General features: G+C 39.5%; 1 protein-coding gene across 1 annotated transcript in view; it reads right to left on the bottom strand.

Moving 5' to 3' along the window:
• Positions 1 to 9,890: 9,890 nt before the first annotated feature.
• The window catches only part of LOC123502526, a 6,034-nt gene continuing 4,070 nt past the window's right edge, over positions 9,891 to 11,854 (bottom strand). Inside the window, exons 2-3 of the mRNA XM_045251649.1 lie at positions 11,459 to 11,696; positions 9,891 to 10,360 (exon numbers count right to left, since the gene is read on the bottom strand). Coding sequence (XP_045107584.1) covers positions 10,211 to 10,360; positions 11,459 to 11,696 — 388 coding nt within the window. The 3' untranslated portion in view covers positions 9,891 to 10,210. The remainder of the gene's footprint in view (positions 10,361 to 11,458; positions 11,697 to 11,854) is intronic.

The raw sequence follows: 11,854 nt of genomic DNA on the forward strand, positions 1-11,854 counted from the left end.
AGAAGAAGAAGAGAAGAGAAAAAGAAAAGGTAAAATAATAAATATTGTCATTTTATAAATTTTTTGCTATTTCTCTCTCTCTCTCTCTCTCTCTCTCTCTCTCTCTCTCTCTCTCTCTCTCTCTCTCTCTCTCTCTCTCTCTCTCTCTCTCTCTCTCTCTCTCTCTCTCTCTCTCTCTCTCCTCCTCCTCCCTCCTCCTCCTCCTCCTCCTCCTCCTCCTCCTCCTCCTCCTCCTCCTCCTCCTCCTCCTCCTCCTCCTCCTCCTCCTCCTCCTCCTCCTCCTGTACTAATACTATTACTATTATTACTATCCCATTGTGACCTGTGTGACCTCTGATCTTTTGCCACAGGACTCCCTGGACTGCGACTTCACTGTGACCCGAGAGGAGGTGGCCACTCAAAGCTGAGGTCACACGGCTTCCTTCCTTATGCAGGTCAGTGGTGTGGTGTGTGGTGTGAAGTGTGGTTAGGTTAGGTTGGGCTGGATAAGATTTTGAGGACATTTTGAGGCAGTTTGGCATGTTTGATGGGTATTTTAAAATAGTTTGGCATGTTTTAAGGGCATTTTAGACAGTTTGGCATGTTCTAAGGGCATTTTAGACAGTTTGGTATGTTTTGAGGACATTTTAGACAGTTTGGCATGTTTTGAGGGTATTGTAAGACAGTTTAGAGGCCATGTTAAGACAGTTTGGTATGTTTTGAGGACATTTTGTTACAATTTGGCAGGTTTTGAGGGCAATTTATAACAGTTTGGCTGGTTTTGAGGGTATATTAAGACAATTTGGGAGGTTTTAAGGAAATTGAAGATAGTTTGGCAGGTTTCAAGGCCATTTTAAGACAGTTTGGCAGATTTTGAGTGCAATTTAAGACAGTTTGGCAGGTTATGAGGATATATTAAGAGTTTGACATATTTGAGGGCATATTGAGACAGTTTGGCATGTTTTAAGGGCATTTTAAGACAGTTTGTTTGGTTGAGTTGCGTTCAGTTCAGTTTACAACATAGTGAAGGTGACTCAATGTAAACAGTGCATCTCTCATTACAGGAAAGTCAAGCCAAGCCAAGACAAGCCACGCCACAACACAACACAAGCCTTCTACAACACCTACAGCCATCAGCAACACCCAGGGTACAAGACAACACCTAAGCCATGAAGAAGAGTTAGGATAGATTAGCAGTTTGTCATGTTTTTTTTTTTTTCTTTTAAGGACATTTTAAGACAGTTTGGCATGTTTTTATGGTATTTTAAGATTATTTGGCATGTTTTTGATGGCATTTGAAGAAAGTTTGGCTGTGATAATACCATTTTATTGACATTAGGAAGGGTGTATGGAGGTGACAATATCAATGGGCACAGTTTTCACTATTTTAATCCCCACATGAGTTTGTGAAGCAAGTGTTGGATTCTCAGGACAAAGATGCAGTGTGCTTGTTAAGAGATTCACTCAGCGCTCACTCAATCATTCACTTACTGAGCTCAGAGGAATGAAGAATGTGCATTGTTGCTGCTTGTGTGTCAGTCAAAGGGCTATATTCACAAACAATTTACTCTCACCACGACTGCTTTCCAAGGCCACAGAGATGACTGGCAGGGTTTTCAAGAGTGTTTCTCCAGTTAATAATGTAGAAATGTAGTCACTCTGCCTCTAGAACCATAAAACACGATTAAAAACGCTTTATTCTCCACCATGACTATTTTCCAAGGCCAGAAATGATTGGCAGGGTTTTCAAGAATGTTTCTCCAGTTAATATTGTAAAAATCTTGTCATTCTGCCTTTAGAACTCTCTCTCTCTCTCTCTCTCTCTCTCTCTCTCTCTCTCTCTCTCTCTCTCTCTCTCTCTCTCTCTCTCTCTCTCTCTCTCTCTCTCTCTCTCTCTCTCTCTCTCTCTCTCTCTCTCTCTCTTTATTATTGAAAGAGTTGGTTTGTAAGATTGTGTCACTTCAAAACCAAACATTTTCATCTTTGAATATTTGTTAACTTGAAAAATTGTTTAAGAATATTTTGTGAAGTTGAAAATTTGTTCAGATTTCCACAGTGAAGACTGGCCATTAATCCTCTGATGTTTATGGATCTTTGTTAATGGCAATGAAATGGTCTAATGGTACACAAATCTCAAGATAAAAATGTGTCCCAGTACTGAAGGGGTTAAATAGTGAAGACTGTGGCCATTGATCGTGTCACCTCCATAGACCCTTGCTAATGTGAATAAAATGGTCTAATGGTACACGAATGTCAAGGTAAAATGTGTCCTAGTACTGAAGGGGTAAAAATAGTGGAGATTGTGGCCATTAATCTTCTGCCTTCTTTAGACCTTTCCAAGTGTCAATAAAATGGTCTAATGGTATCCAGATCTCAAGGTAGAAATGTGTCCCATTACTGAAGGGGTTAAAATAGTGAAGACTGTGGCTATCATTCTTCTGCCCTCTATAGACCTTTCCTAATGTCAATAATATGTCTAATGGTACACAAATCTCAAGGTAAAAATGTGTCTCAGTATTGAAGGGGTTAAGATAGTGAAGAATGTGGCCATTAGTCTTTTGACGTCTATAGATCTTTTCTACTGTCAATAACATGGTCTAATGGTACACAAATCTCAAGATGTCCCAGTATTGAAGGGGTTAAAATAATGAAGAATGTGGCCATTAATCTTCTGACCTCTGTAGATGTTTCCTAATGTCAATAAAATGGTCTAATGGTACACAAATGTTAAGGTAAAAATTTGTCCCAGTACTGATGGCGTAAAAATGGTGAAGACTGTGGCCATTAATCTTCTGATGTCTATAAGCTTTTCCTTATGTCAATAAAAAATGTGTCTCAATACTGAAGGGGTTGAAATAGTGAAGACTGTGGCCATTAATCTTGTGATCTCCATACACCTCTCCTAATGTCAATAAAATGGTCTTAATGGTACACAAATCTCAAGGTAAAAATGTCTCCTAGTACTGAAGGGGTTAAAATAGGGAAAAGACTGGCCATTAACCTTGTGACCTCCATAGACCCTTGCTAATGTCAATAAAATGGTCTAATGGTACACAAATGTTAAGGTAAAAATTTGTCCCAGTACTGAAGGAGTTAAGATAGTGAAGATTATAGCCATTATTCTTGTGCCCTCCATAGACCCTTCTTAAAGTGAATAAAATGGTCTAATGGTACACAGATCTCAAGGTAAAATGTGTCCCAGTACTGAAGGGGTTAACATGCCACATTATCCCTTACACAGAATGATTATTTAGGTTACAACTTTGCCCACTAAGACTAAGGTAACAGTAATTGTAATGGGAGGCACTGCAAGGTTTTCTTCATTTTCAGAATTCTTATTTATTTATTTATTTTTCTGTCAGCTTTATTTCTCACCCAAAATTGTTAAGCTGCTCCCAAGGGATAATTTACCCCCAGTTTGGGAACCACTGTCTTGGAAGGTCTCATAAAAATACTGAATTTCTGTGGCAAGGTGCTGGAAATGTGTGTGTGTGTGTGTGTTTGGAAAGTTTTTTTGGGGTTGGGTTTTGAAATAAGTTTGTGTTTTATACTGTGAATTTGTTTATGTGAAGATTTTTGTGTTTTGAAGTGAGGTGAGGCTGTGTGGCAGTGTGCATTAGGATCTGGTGAAATATGTGTGTGTGTGTGTGTGTGTGTAATTCACTGTTTGATCTGGTGCAGTCTCTGACGAGACAGCCAGACGCCTACGGAACGAGCTCTGAGCTCATTATTTCCGATCTTGGGATAGGCCTGAGACCAGGCACACACCACACACCGGGACAACAAGGTCACAACTCCTCGATTTACATCCCGTACCTACTCACTGCTAGGTGAACAGGGGCTACACGTGAAAGGAGACACACCCAAGTATCTCCACCCGGCCGGGGAATCGAACCCCGGTCATCTGGCTTGTGAAGCCAGCGCTCTAACCACTGAGCTACCGGGCCGTGTGTGTGTGTGTGTGTGTGCAAGTGCAAGTGTGGTTAAGTGTGTGTGTGTGTGTGTGTGTGTGTGTGTGTGTGTGTGTAATTTTTACAGGGCCTGGGCTTTATACTCGTGTGGCCCCATCTCCATATCTACAGTCTACACACATCCAACTTTCCTTTAAAACTATGCACACTCCTCGCTGACACCACCTCCTCACTCAGACCATTCCACACCTCCACACATCTCTGTGGGAAACTATATTTCTTCACATCTTTCAAGCATATTCCTTTTGGCTATCTTTATACTATGCGATCTCGTAGTTCTATTTAAATTTTCCTCTCTCAACATCATTTGCTCATTATCCACTTCATCCAAACTGCTCAACAGTTTATAAACCTGTATTAAATCTCCTCTTTCTCTTCTTTGTTCCAAGGTAAGCAAATTCATTTCTTTTAATCTTTCCTCAGGTCATTTCTGCCAATTCCGGAACCATTTTTGTTGCTATTCTCTGCAATCTCTCCAACTTCCTTATATGCTTCTTTTTATAAGGGGACCAAACCACCCCAGCATATTCCAATCTTGGTCTAATTACCGTACTAATTAATTTCTTCATCATATCTTTATCCATATAATGGAAGGCTAATCCAATATTTATAATCAAATTATATATTTCTCCAAACATCTTGTCAATATGAGCCTCAAACTGCCCATGGTCTTGTATTATCACTCTCAAATCCTTTTCCTTTTCCACCTTTTTCAACACTACTCCTTCACCCATCTTATATGACCCTCTTGGCCGTCTTCCACTCTTCCCCATCTCCATTACATGACTTTTGTTCAGATTAAATTCCATCTCCCACCTCTTGCTCCACTCCCAAATCCTATCTAGATCTGCCTGTTAAATTTCACAATCTTTTCACTCTTCACACACCTACACAATTTCGCATCATCCGCAAACAAATTAATATAACTGTTTACTCCTCTGGCATATCATTAATATAGACAAGGAAAAGTATAGGTGCCAGCACTGAACCTTGTGGGACTCCACTCTCCACCACCAACCAGTCCGACTTTGCATCCCTTATTACCGTTCTCATCTCCCTCCATCTCAAATAGTTTTCCATCCATTTTAACAATTTTCCCTTCAGTCCTCCATAAATCTTTAATTTCCATAGCAGTCTCATGTGAGGTACCTTGTCAAAAGCTTTTTCAAATCCAAATATACACAGTCCATCCATCCTCTCTCTCTTGTATTTTGTCAACCACTCTCAAAATAAAAGCTCAGTAGATTTGTTACACATGACCTCCCTTTCCTAAAGCCAAATTGATGATCCGATAATAACTTATGATCCTCCAAGAACCGTATCCAATATTTCTTTATCACCCTCTCACAAATCTTACCGACCACAATTGTTAGTGACACAGGTCTATAGTTAAGAGGCTCTTCCTTACTGCCTCCCTTATAAATGGGCACCACTTCAGCTCTTTTCCACTCCACCGGTACTTCCCGGTTTCTAATGAGCACCTTATGATATCATATAATGGATCAATCAATTCTTCTCTACATTCCTTCAATAATTTTCCTGAAACTTCGTCTGGTCCCATCGCTTTATCATCTTTAAGTTCCTCCAACATTTTATATAACTCCTTTTTAGGTATCTTAATGTCATCCATGTGCACATTTCCTTCTACATTTTGAGGCTTTACAAACATTGTTTCTTTAGTAAATACTTGTTGAAACCTATTATTTAGCAATTCCGCGATATTCCTAGGGTCATCTACTATCCCTTGCTCTCCTTTTAATCTTTCAATGGACTCTCTCTTTTAAGTTTACCATTTATGAACCTGTAAAACAATTTTGGATGTTCCTTACTCTTGTCTACAATATCTTTTTCAAATTTTCTTTCTTCCTCCTCCTTACCCTCACATACTCATTTCTCGCCACTCTATAATTCTCCTTATTTAGTATATTCCTGTTCTTTTCTATCTTTTCCAAGCCACATCTCTCATTTCTTTAGCCTTAACACAAGTTGCATTAAACCAATCCTTTCTTCCTTCCTCTCTCGGTTTATACTGTGATACAAATTTCATAACTCCTTCTTTATAATATTTCATAAAAATCTCATATTTTTTTTGCACTTCTCTGATTTGTAACATCTCCTCCCAATCTAATGTTCTAAAATAATTGTTCAAATTTTGTGTGTTCATCTTACTATAATTCAATCTACCACTCCTGTATGTCTCATCTCTCCTTCGCTGTGTTATTGCCATCTGCATCTCCATAACCACATGATCACTCTTCCCCAATGGACATTTATATTGTATATCCCCACATAGGTACACTTCTCGTGTTAACACCAAATCCAGTCTAGCGGGTTCATCATCTCCTCTATATCGAGTATTTTCTTTCACCCTCTGTTCCATCATATTTTCCATCATTAGATTAAGGAATCTCTCTCCCATGCTTCCTCTCCAACACCACTTACTAGATTTTCCCAATCCACTTCTTTACAATTAAAATCTCCTACTAGTATCACCTTTCTTTTTCCAGTTTCCACTTTGCAAACTCTGTAAAGTATCCTTGATCATATTGTCGTATTCCTTAATGTCCAAGAATTTGTTTTAGGAGGTACATAGGTCACCATGATTATTAATTCTTTTCCATCACTTTTTAACCTTATGCTTATCACTTCTGCATTGTTCTTCCCATACCAAACCTTATCCACATTTATCTCCTTCTTCGTCATAATCATAACTCCTCCTCCACCTTTACCCTCTCTATCCTTTCTCCATATATTATATTTATTATCCAAATTTACCTTTGTTTTTCATGTAATTTTGTCTCCGTCAAACACACTATATCAGGCTTGCAATTCTAATCTACTTGACAGTATTCCATCTATATTAGTATACATTACGGTCCACCTACTGGTCCCTCTAGGGGTTCCTCTGCATTCCTTCTTTCCACATACCATTTTTTGACTCTCTCTCCTATAACTCTCCAAAAACTTTTCCTTTTCCTCTTCAGACTGTTCATTATTTTTTCTTCTTGCCTCTTCCAACGATTCAATATATCTTCTCCTCTCTTCCTGTGTGTGTGTGTGTGTGTGTGTGTGTGTGTGTGTGTGTAAGGGTATGCTCACACTACAAGCAGAGCGGTCCGGTTAGGTGTTCACACAATAAGCAGAGCAGGGTGACCTACACAAGAATTCTGGGTGTCCTCTTAGCCACAGAGCAGGTCGGGCAGGCAACAATATGATAAAAAAAAATAATAATAATAAATAAATAAATAGTGTCAAATTCCACAGTGTTTACCTGGAAGGACAACAAAAAATTTGACGATATATAAAGGAACGTGAAATTCTGTTGGTAAAGTCATTGTGTGTGTGTGTGTGTGGGGCTCACTGATCTGTACAGTGTGTTTTTCTCTTTCTCTCTCTCTTCCTTCTTTCTTTTATGTTTCCTCTTCTTCCTTTCATTTTTCCTCAAGGGATGGAACAGCTGTAGGAAAATAAGAAAAAAGTGTTTTCCTTTCATGTATAGGACCAGAATATCACTTCCTTCTCTCTTTTTCTCTCTCTTCCTTCGTTCTTTTATATTTTCTCTTCTTCCTTTCATTTTTCCTCAAGAGATGGAACAGCTGTAGGAAAAAGGAAAAGGGTTTGTGTTTTCCTTTCATATATAGGATCAGAATATCACTTCCTTTTCCTCTCTTCTTTTCTCTCTCTCTTTTTTTTTTTTTTTTTTTTTTTTTTTTTCGTCAGTTTCCTTTCATTTTTCCTCAACGGATGGAACAGGTGTGGAAAAAAGAAAAGTGTTTTCCTTTCATGTATAGGACGAGAATATCACTTCATTCTCCTCTCTTTTCTCTCTCTTCTTTCTTTCTTTCCTCTTCCTTTCATTTTTCCTCAAGGGAAGGAACAGCTGTAGAAAAAAAAAAAAGTGTGTTTTTGTTTCATGTCTAGGACCAGAATATCACAAAATCAGCTTTTCTCAGCAGACTATTAATATAAAGAGTCAAATTGTACCAGAACTATGCACAGTCTGGTCATTGATTGTCATTTTGTTGTCAGCAATAAAGGCTCACACTGGTGGACACCTTGGCCGTGGGTGGAGTCGTGGAGGGCCGCTGGCTTCCCACCCACAAAAAATGTGCCACAATAATTATTTTGCGTCTGTACGTCCAAAACAATGTCAAAATTATTGCCGCTAGCAACCACTCTGCCCACTCTGCTTGTAGTGTGAACTTACCCTTAGAGTGTGCTGTGTGGGTGTGTTTGTGCTGGTTAATCACTTTTTTGTGGTTTTTGAAAGGGTATGTTAAGTTTTTAGGAGGTGTGTGTGAGGTGAGGGTGTGTCAGGGTGTCAGGGGTGTATCAAGAGTGTATCTTAGTCTGCAGATTGCTTCTATGAATTCAGTACTGAGACACATTTTACATTGAGATTTGTGTACTATTAGACCATTTTATTGACAATAGCAAGGATCTATGGTGGTCAGAAGATTAATGGCAACAGTCTTCACTATTTTAACCCCTTCAGTACTAGGACACATTTTACCTTGAAATTTTTGTACCATTAGACCATTTTATTGACATTAGCAAGGGTGTATGGAGGGCACAAGATTAATGTGTGTGTGTTGTTTTAAAATGTATTGTTTTCATGTATGTTATTACTATTTGATTGTTTATTTTGATTCTCTCTCTCTCTCTCTCTCTCTCTCTCTCTCTCTCTCTCTCTCTCTCTCTCTCTCTCTCTCTCTCTCTCTCTCTCTCTCTCTCTCTCTCTCTCTCTCTCTCTCTCTCTCTCTCTCTCTCTCTCTCTCTCTCTCTCTCTCTGATTGTTGAAACAGTTTGTTTGTAAGATTGTGTCACTTCAAAACCAAACATTTTTATCTTTGAATAATTGTTAACATGAAAGAATTGTTTTAAAATATTTTGTGAAGTTGAAAAGTGTTTTAAAATTTTGCAAATATGAAAATTTGTGCAGATTTTTTTGTTAAGTTGTAAATGTTTATTTTATATTAAGTTGAAAATTTGTGTAGACTTTTCTGTATATTTTGCTCATTTTGATACTAAGTTCTGTATAGATTTTGCTCACTTTTTATACTAAGTTGTTACTTTTCTGTATAGATTTTGCTCAGTTTTTATACTAAGTTGAATCTGTATAGATTTTGCTCACTGTTTTTATACTAAGTTGAAAATTTGTGTAGACTTTTCACTGTATTCTTTGTATATATAATTTTTTTTTTTTATTAAAATATTTGTAGACTTCCTGGCAATGTAATAATGTAAAGAATTGTTAAATAAAAGTCTAGGGAGACTCTTGCATTTAATTTTAACTCCAATATGGATCTGCCTAATCTCCGGAGACTCTTTCGAGTATTTTTGACTTAAGTACATTTTTAGGGCCATTTGTGGGGGTTTTTAGGTCCATTTTCTGCATTTTTAGGGCCATTTGGGGTGTTTTTGGGGTCCATTTGGGGAATTTCCTGCATTTCTTATGGGTTTTTTGGCCAGTAGTGCAGTATTTAGGGGTCAGTTTGGGGGTTTTGGCTAGTTTTTAACCATTTTCTGCTGGTTTTTGGCCAGTAGTGCAGTATTTAGGGATCTGCTTTGTTTTTTTTTTTTTTTGCTTTGACCATTTTTTGCCGTTTTTTTGGCCAGGTATGCAATATTTTTTTGGACTTTTCCATAACTTTTCAAGGATAATGTCTTTTCTTAATTTACTCTTTTTTTCACCCCCACATTTTAATATTTTCACATTAGCTCATCTCTCTCCATTTTCTTGTATTGCTATGATAAAAAAAAAGCATGAAATTAGTTAGCGTGTTTTTTATTTCTGGCCTGTTATTGTTTAGAGTGAGTGTGGGAGGTTGATGGAGGCAATATTGGTGTGTCAGACAGTGACCTAAGCCAGCCTGAGGCGACTACTGACTAGTCAGCCACAAATATTCCCAGGAAAGGAAATTCTCCAAAACAATAAAGATTTCTTCACAATTTATTATTCAATCATGACAACAGCTCCAGGTACAGTGACACCACCATAAGGAGGTGGTGGTGGTGGCGGCGGCGGCGGCAGGCGTTGAATGGCAGGTCTGCGATGAATCTTTCACTGGACGGAGCCGGCGGTAGTGGTGGTGTAGCAGGTGTCTGGTGGCAGGGGGGTGGGTGGCCGGAGTTGGTAGGGTGATGGGGAGAGGGTCAGTGAACGCGCCGTCATCCACTCAACAAACTATTCTCCCTTAGCGGCAGCAGCAGCAGCAGCAGCAGCAGCGGCGGCGGGTGCGGGGCGGGGACGGCGACCATCACAGTGCGCGATGCAAGGCAGAGTCCTTCCCTGATCTTGAAACGGTGGCGGAGGCAGAGGGGTTAGTAGTGGGCGTTGTCAGTGAAGACAGTGCAAGGTACACAAGGCTCATTACCGCTGTGGAGTCAGGCCTTTGGATCGTCAACTCCTGTAATGGACAAAAATGAACAAAAAAATGAACTTGTTCACTAATTATCCCTACAGCTAACAGGCAACATTGCCCTAAACACTCCTTCACTGCCTCAATCAGCCTTTCACTCTTCATTCTACGTATTCTTGATACTACCACCACCACCACCACCACCACCACCACAAATCGAACATGAACATTAGTATCCGAGTTTACCAATTACCTACATCACTCTTGAACCTCTTAAACATCTACGCCCGCTTACCACTAAGAACTAATTTCAAGAATATATCCCCAAACTTACCGTTATACTACCACATCTCGTTTCTAATGCACGTACCTTGAAACACCAGCCCCGTTACGTTAAGAAATCCTGTCCACTCATTCTTTTCGCAGAGGTAGCCATTGTATAACAAGGGAACCACAACGACTTACCCGAAATATTTTAGCCTCAAATACAACTTACTTAAGGAGTTCTATAGTAACGCGACACGTTTAATCTCTTCAGCACCAAGACGCTTTTTCATATTCCTTCCGTTAGTACTTTATCTTATACAACTTCAGAAACTTACGCGAGGAATTAAAATAGTGAAGACACAGGCCATTAACCTTGTGACATCTATACACGCTTTGTAACAATAGAATTATCTAATCGTACACACGTCTCAAGGTGAAAATGCGTCACAGTACTGAAGAGGATAACTAATTCTTCCTTCCTACACAACTACAATGACCACGAAAACACTTCACTTGCCACGGTCATTACCCAAATCTATTCTGAACCCGTTACTCTAACCGCACTAGTAAATGAATGACCAAGTAAATTTAACACTCATACGTAGCGATGGTTCCGGATACATCCTACATAGACACGCAGACACCGTATAGTTAACCTTCCATTAGACACAGTATACGTAGCGATGGTTCCCGATACATCTTAGTTACATACAAGCAGACAGACACCGTATAGTTAACCTTCCATTAGACACAGTGCACATCCTACACATATCCTGTTATCCTTTTATCAGTCAAAATTCCTAACAACCCTCTATTGACTGACTAACAACTTCCTTCCTATCATCACAGCAAGTCAACGCACACTATTTATTTACATACACCACCAATCTCTCCGCTGTGCTGTGCTGTGCTGTGCTGTGCATCAAGCTTCCCGTTGCTATTACCACCGTTGCTGCACGTCACGCCCAACGCCAAGACACACACGGCCACTGGGCTGCGTAGACTCGAGGGGTCGGTGGTGGCGTGGAGACTGAAAGATGTAGCGGGCGTGGTGTCTGAAGTACTACTGCTCTCACTGCCATCCTGAGCTACTGATCTTGCTTCGTTCTCGTCTACCCTCCCCCAAAAAAAAAAAAAAAAAAACCTGCCGATAAGGAAAGAGCAATTTGAGGCCAAACGAACATTATGAAACGCTGCCGGTGAACCGAACCACTGGTCCACCACCTGGATATAAACTAGCCACGCTCTTTAACGCCTTCCAAACCAACCGTTATT

The sequence above is a fragment of the Portunus trituberculatus genome, chromosome 11 (genome assembly GCF_017591435.1).
Source record: "Portunus trituberculatus isolate SZX2019 chromosome 11, ASM1759143v1, whole genome shotgun sequence".
Classification (NCBI taxonomy): domain Eukaryota; kingdom Metazoa; phylum Arthropoda; class Malacostraca; order Decapoda; family Portunidae; genus Portunus; species Portunus trituberculatus.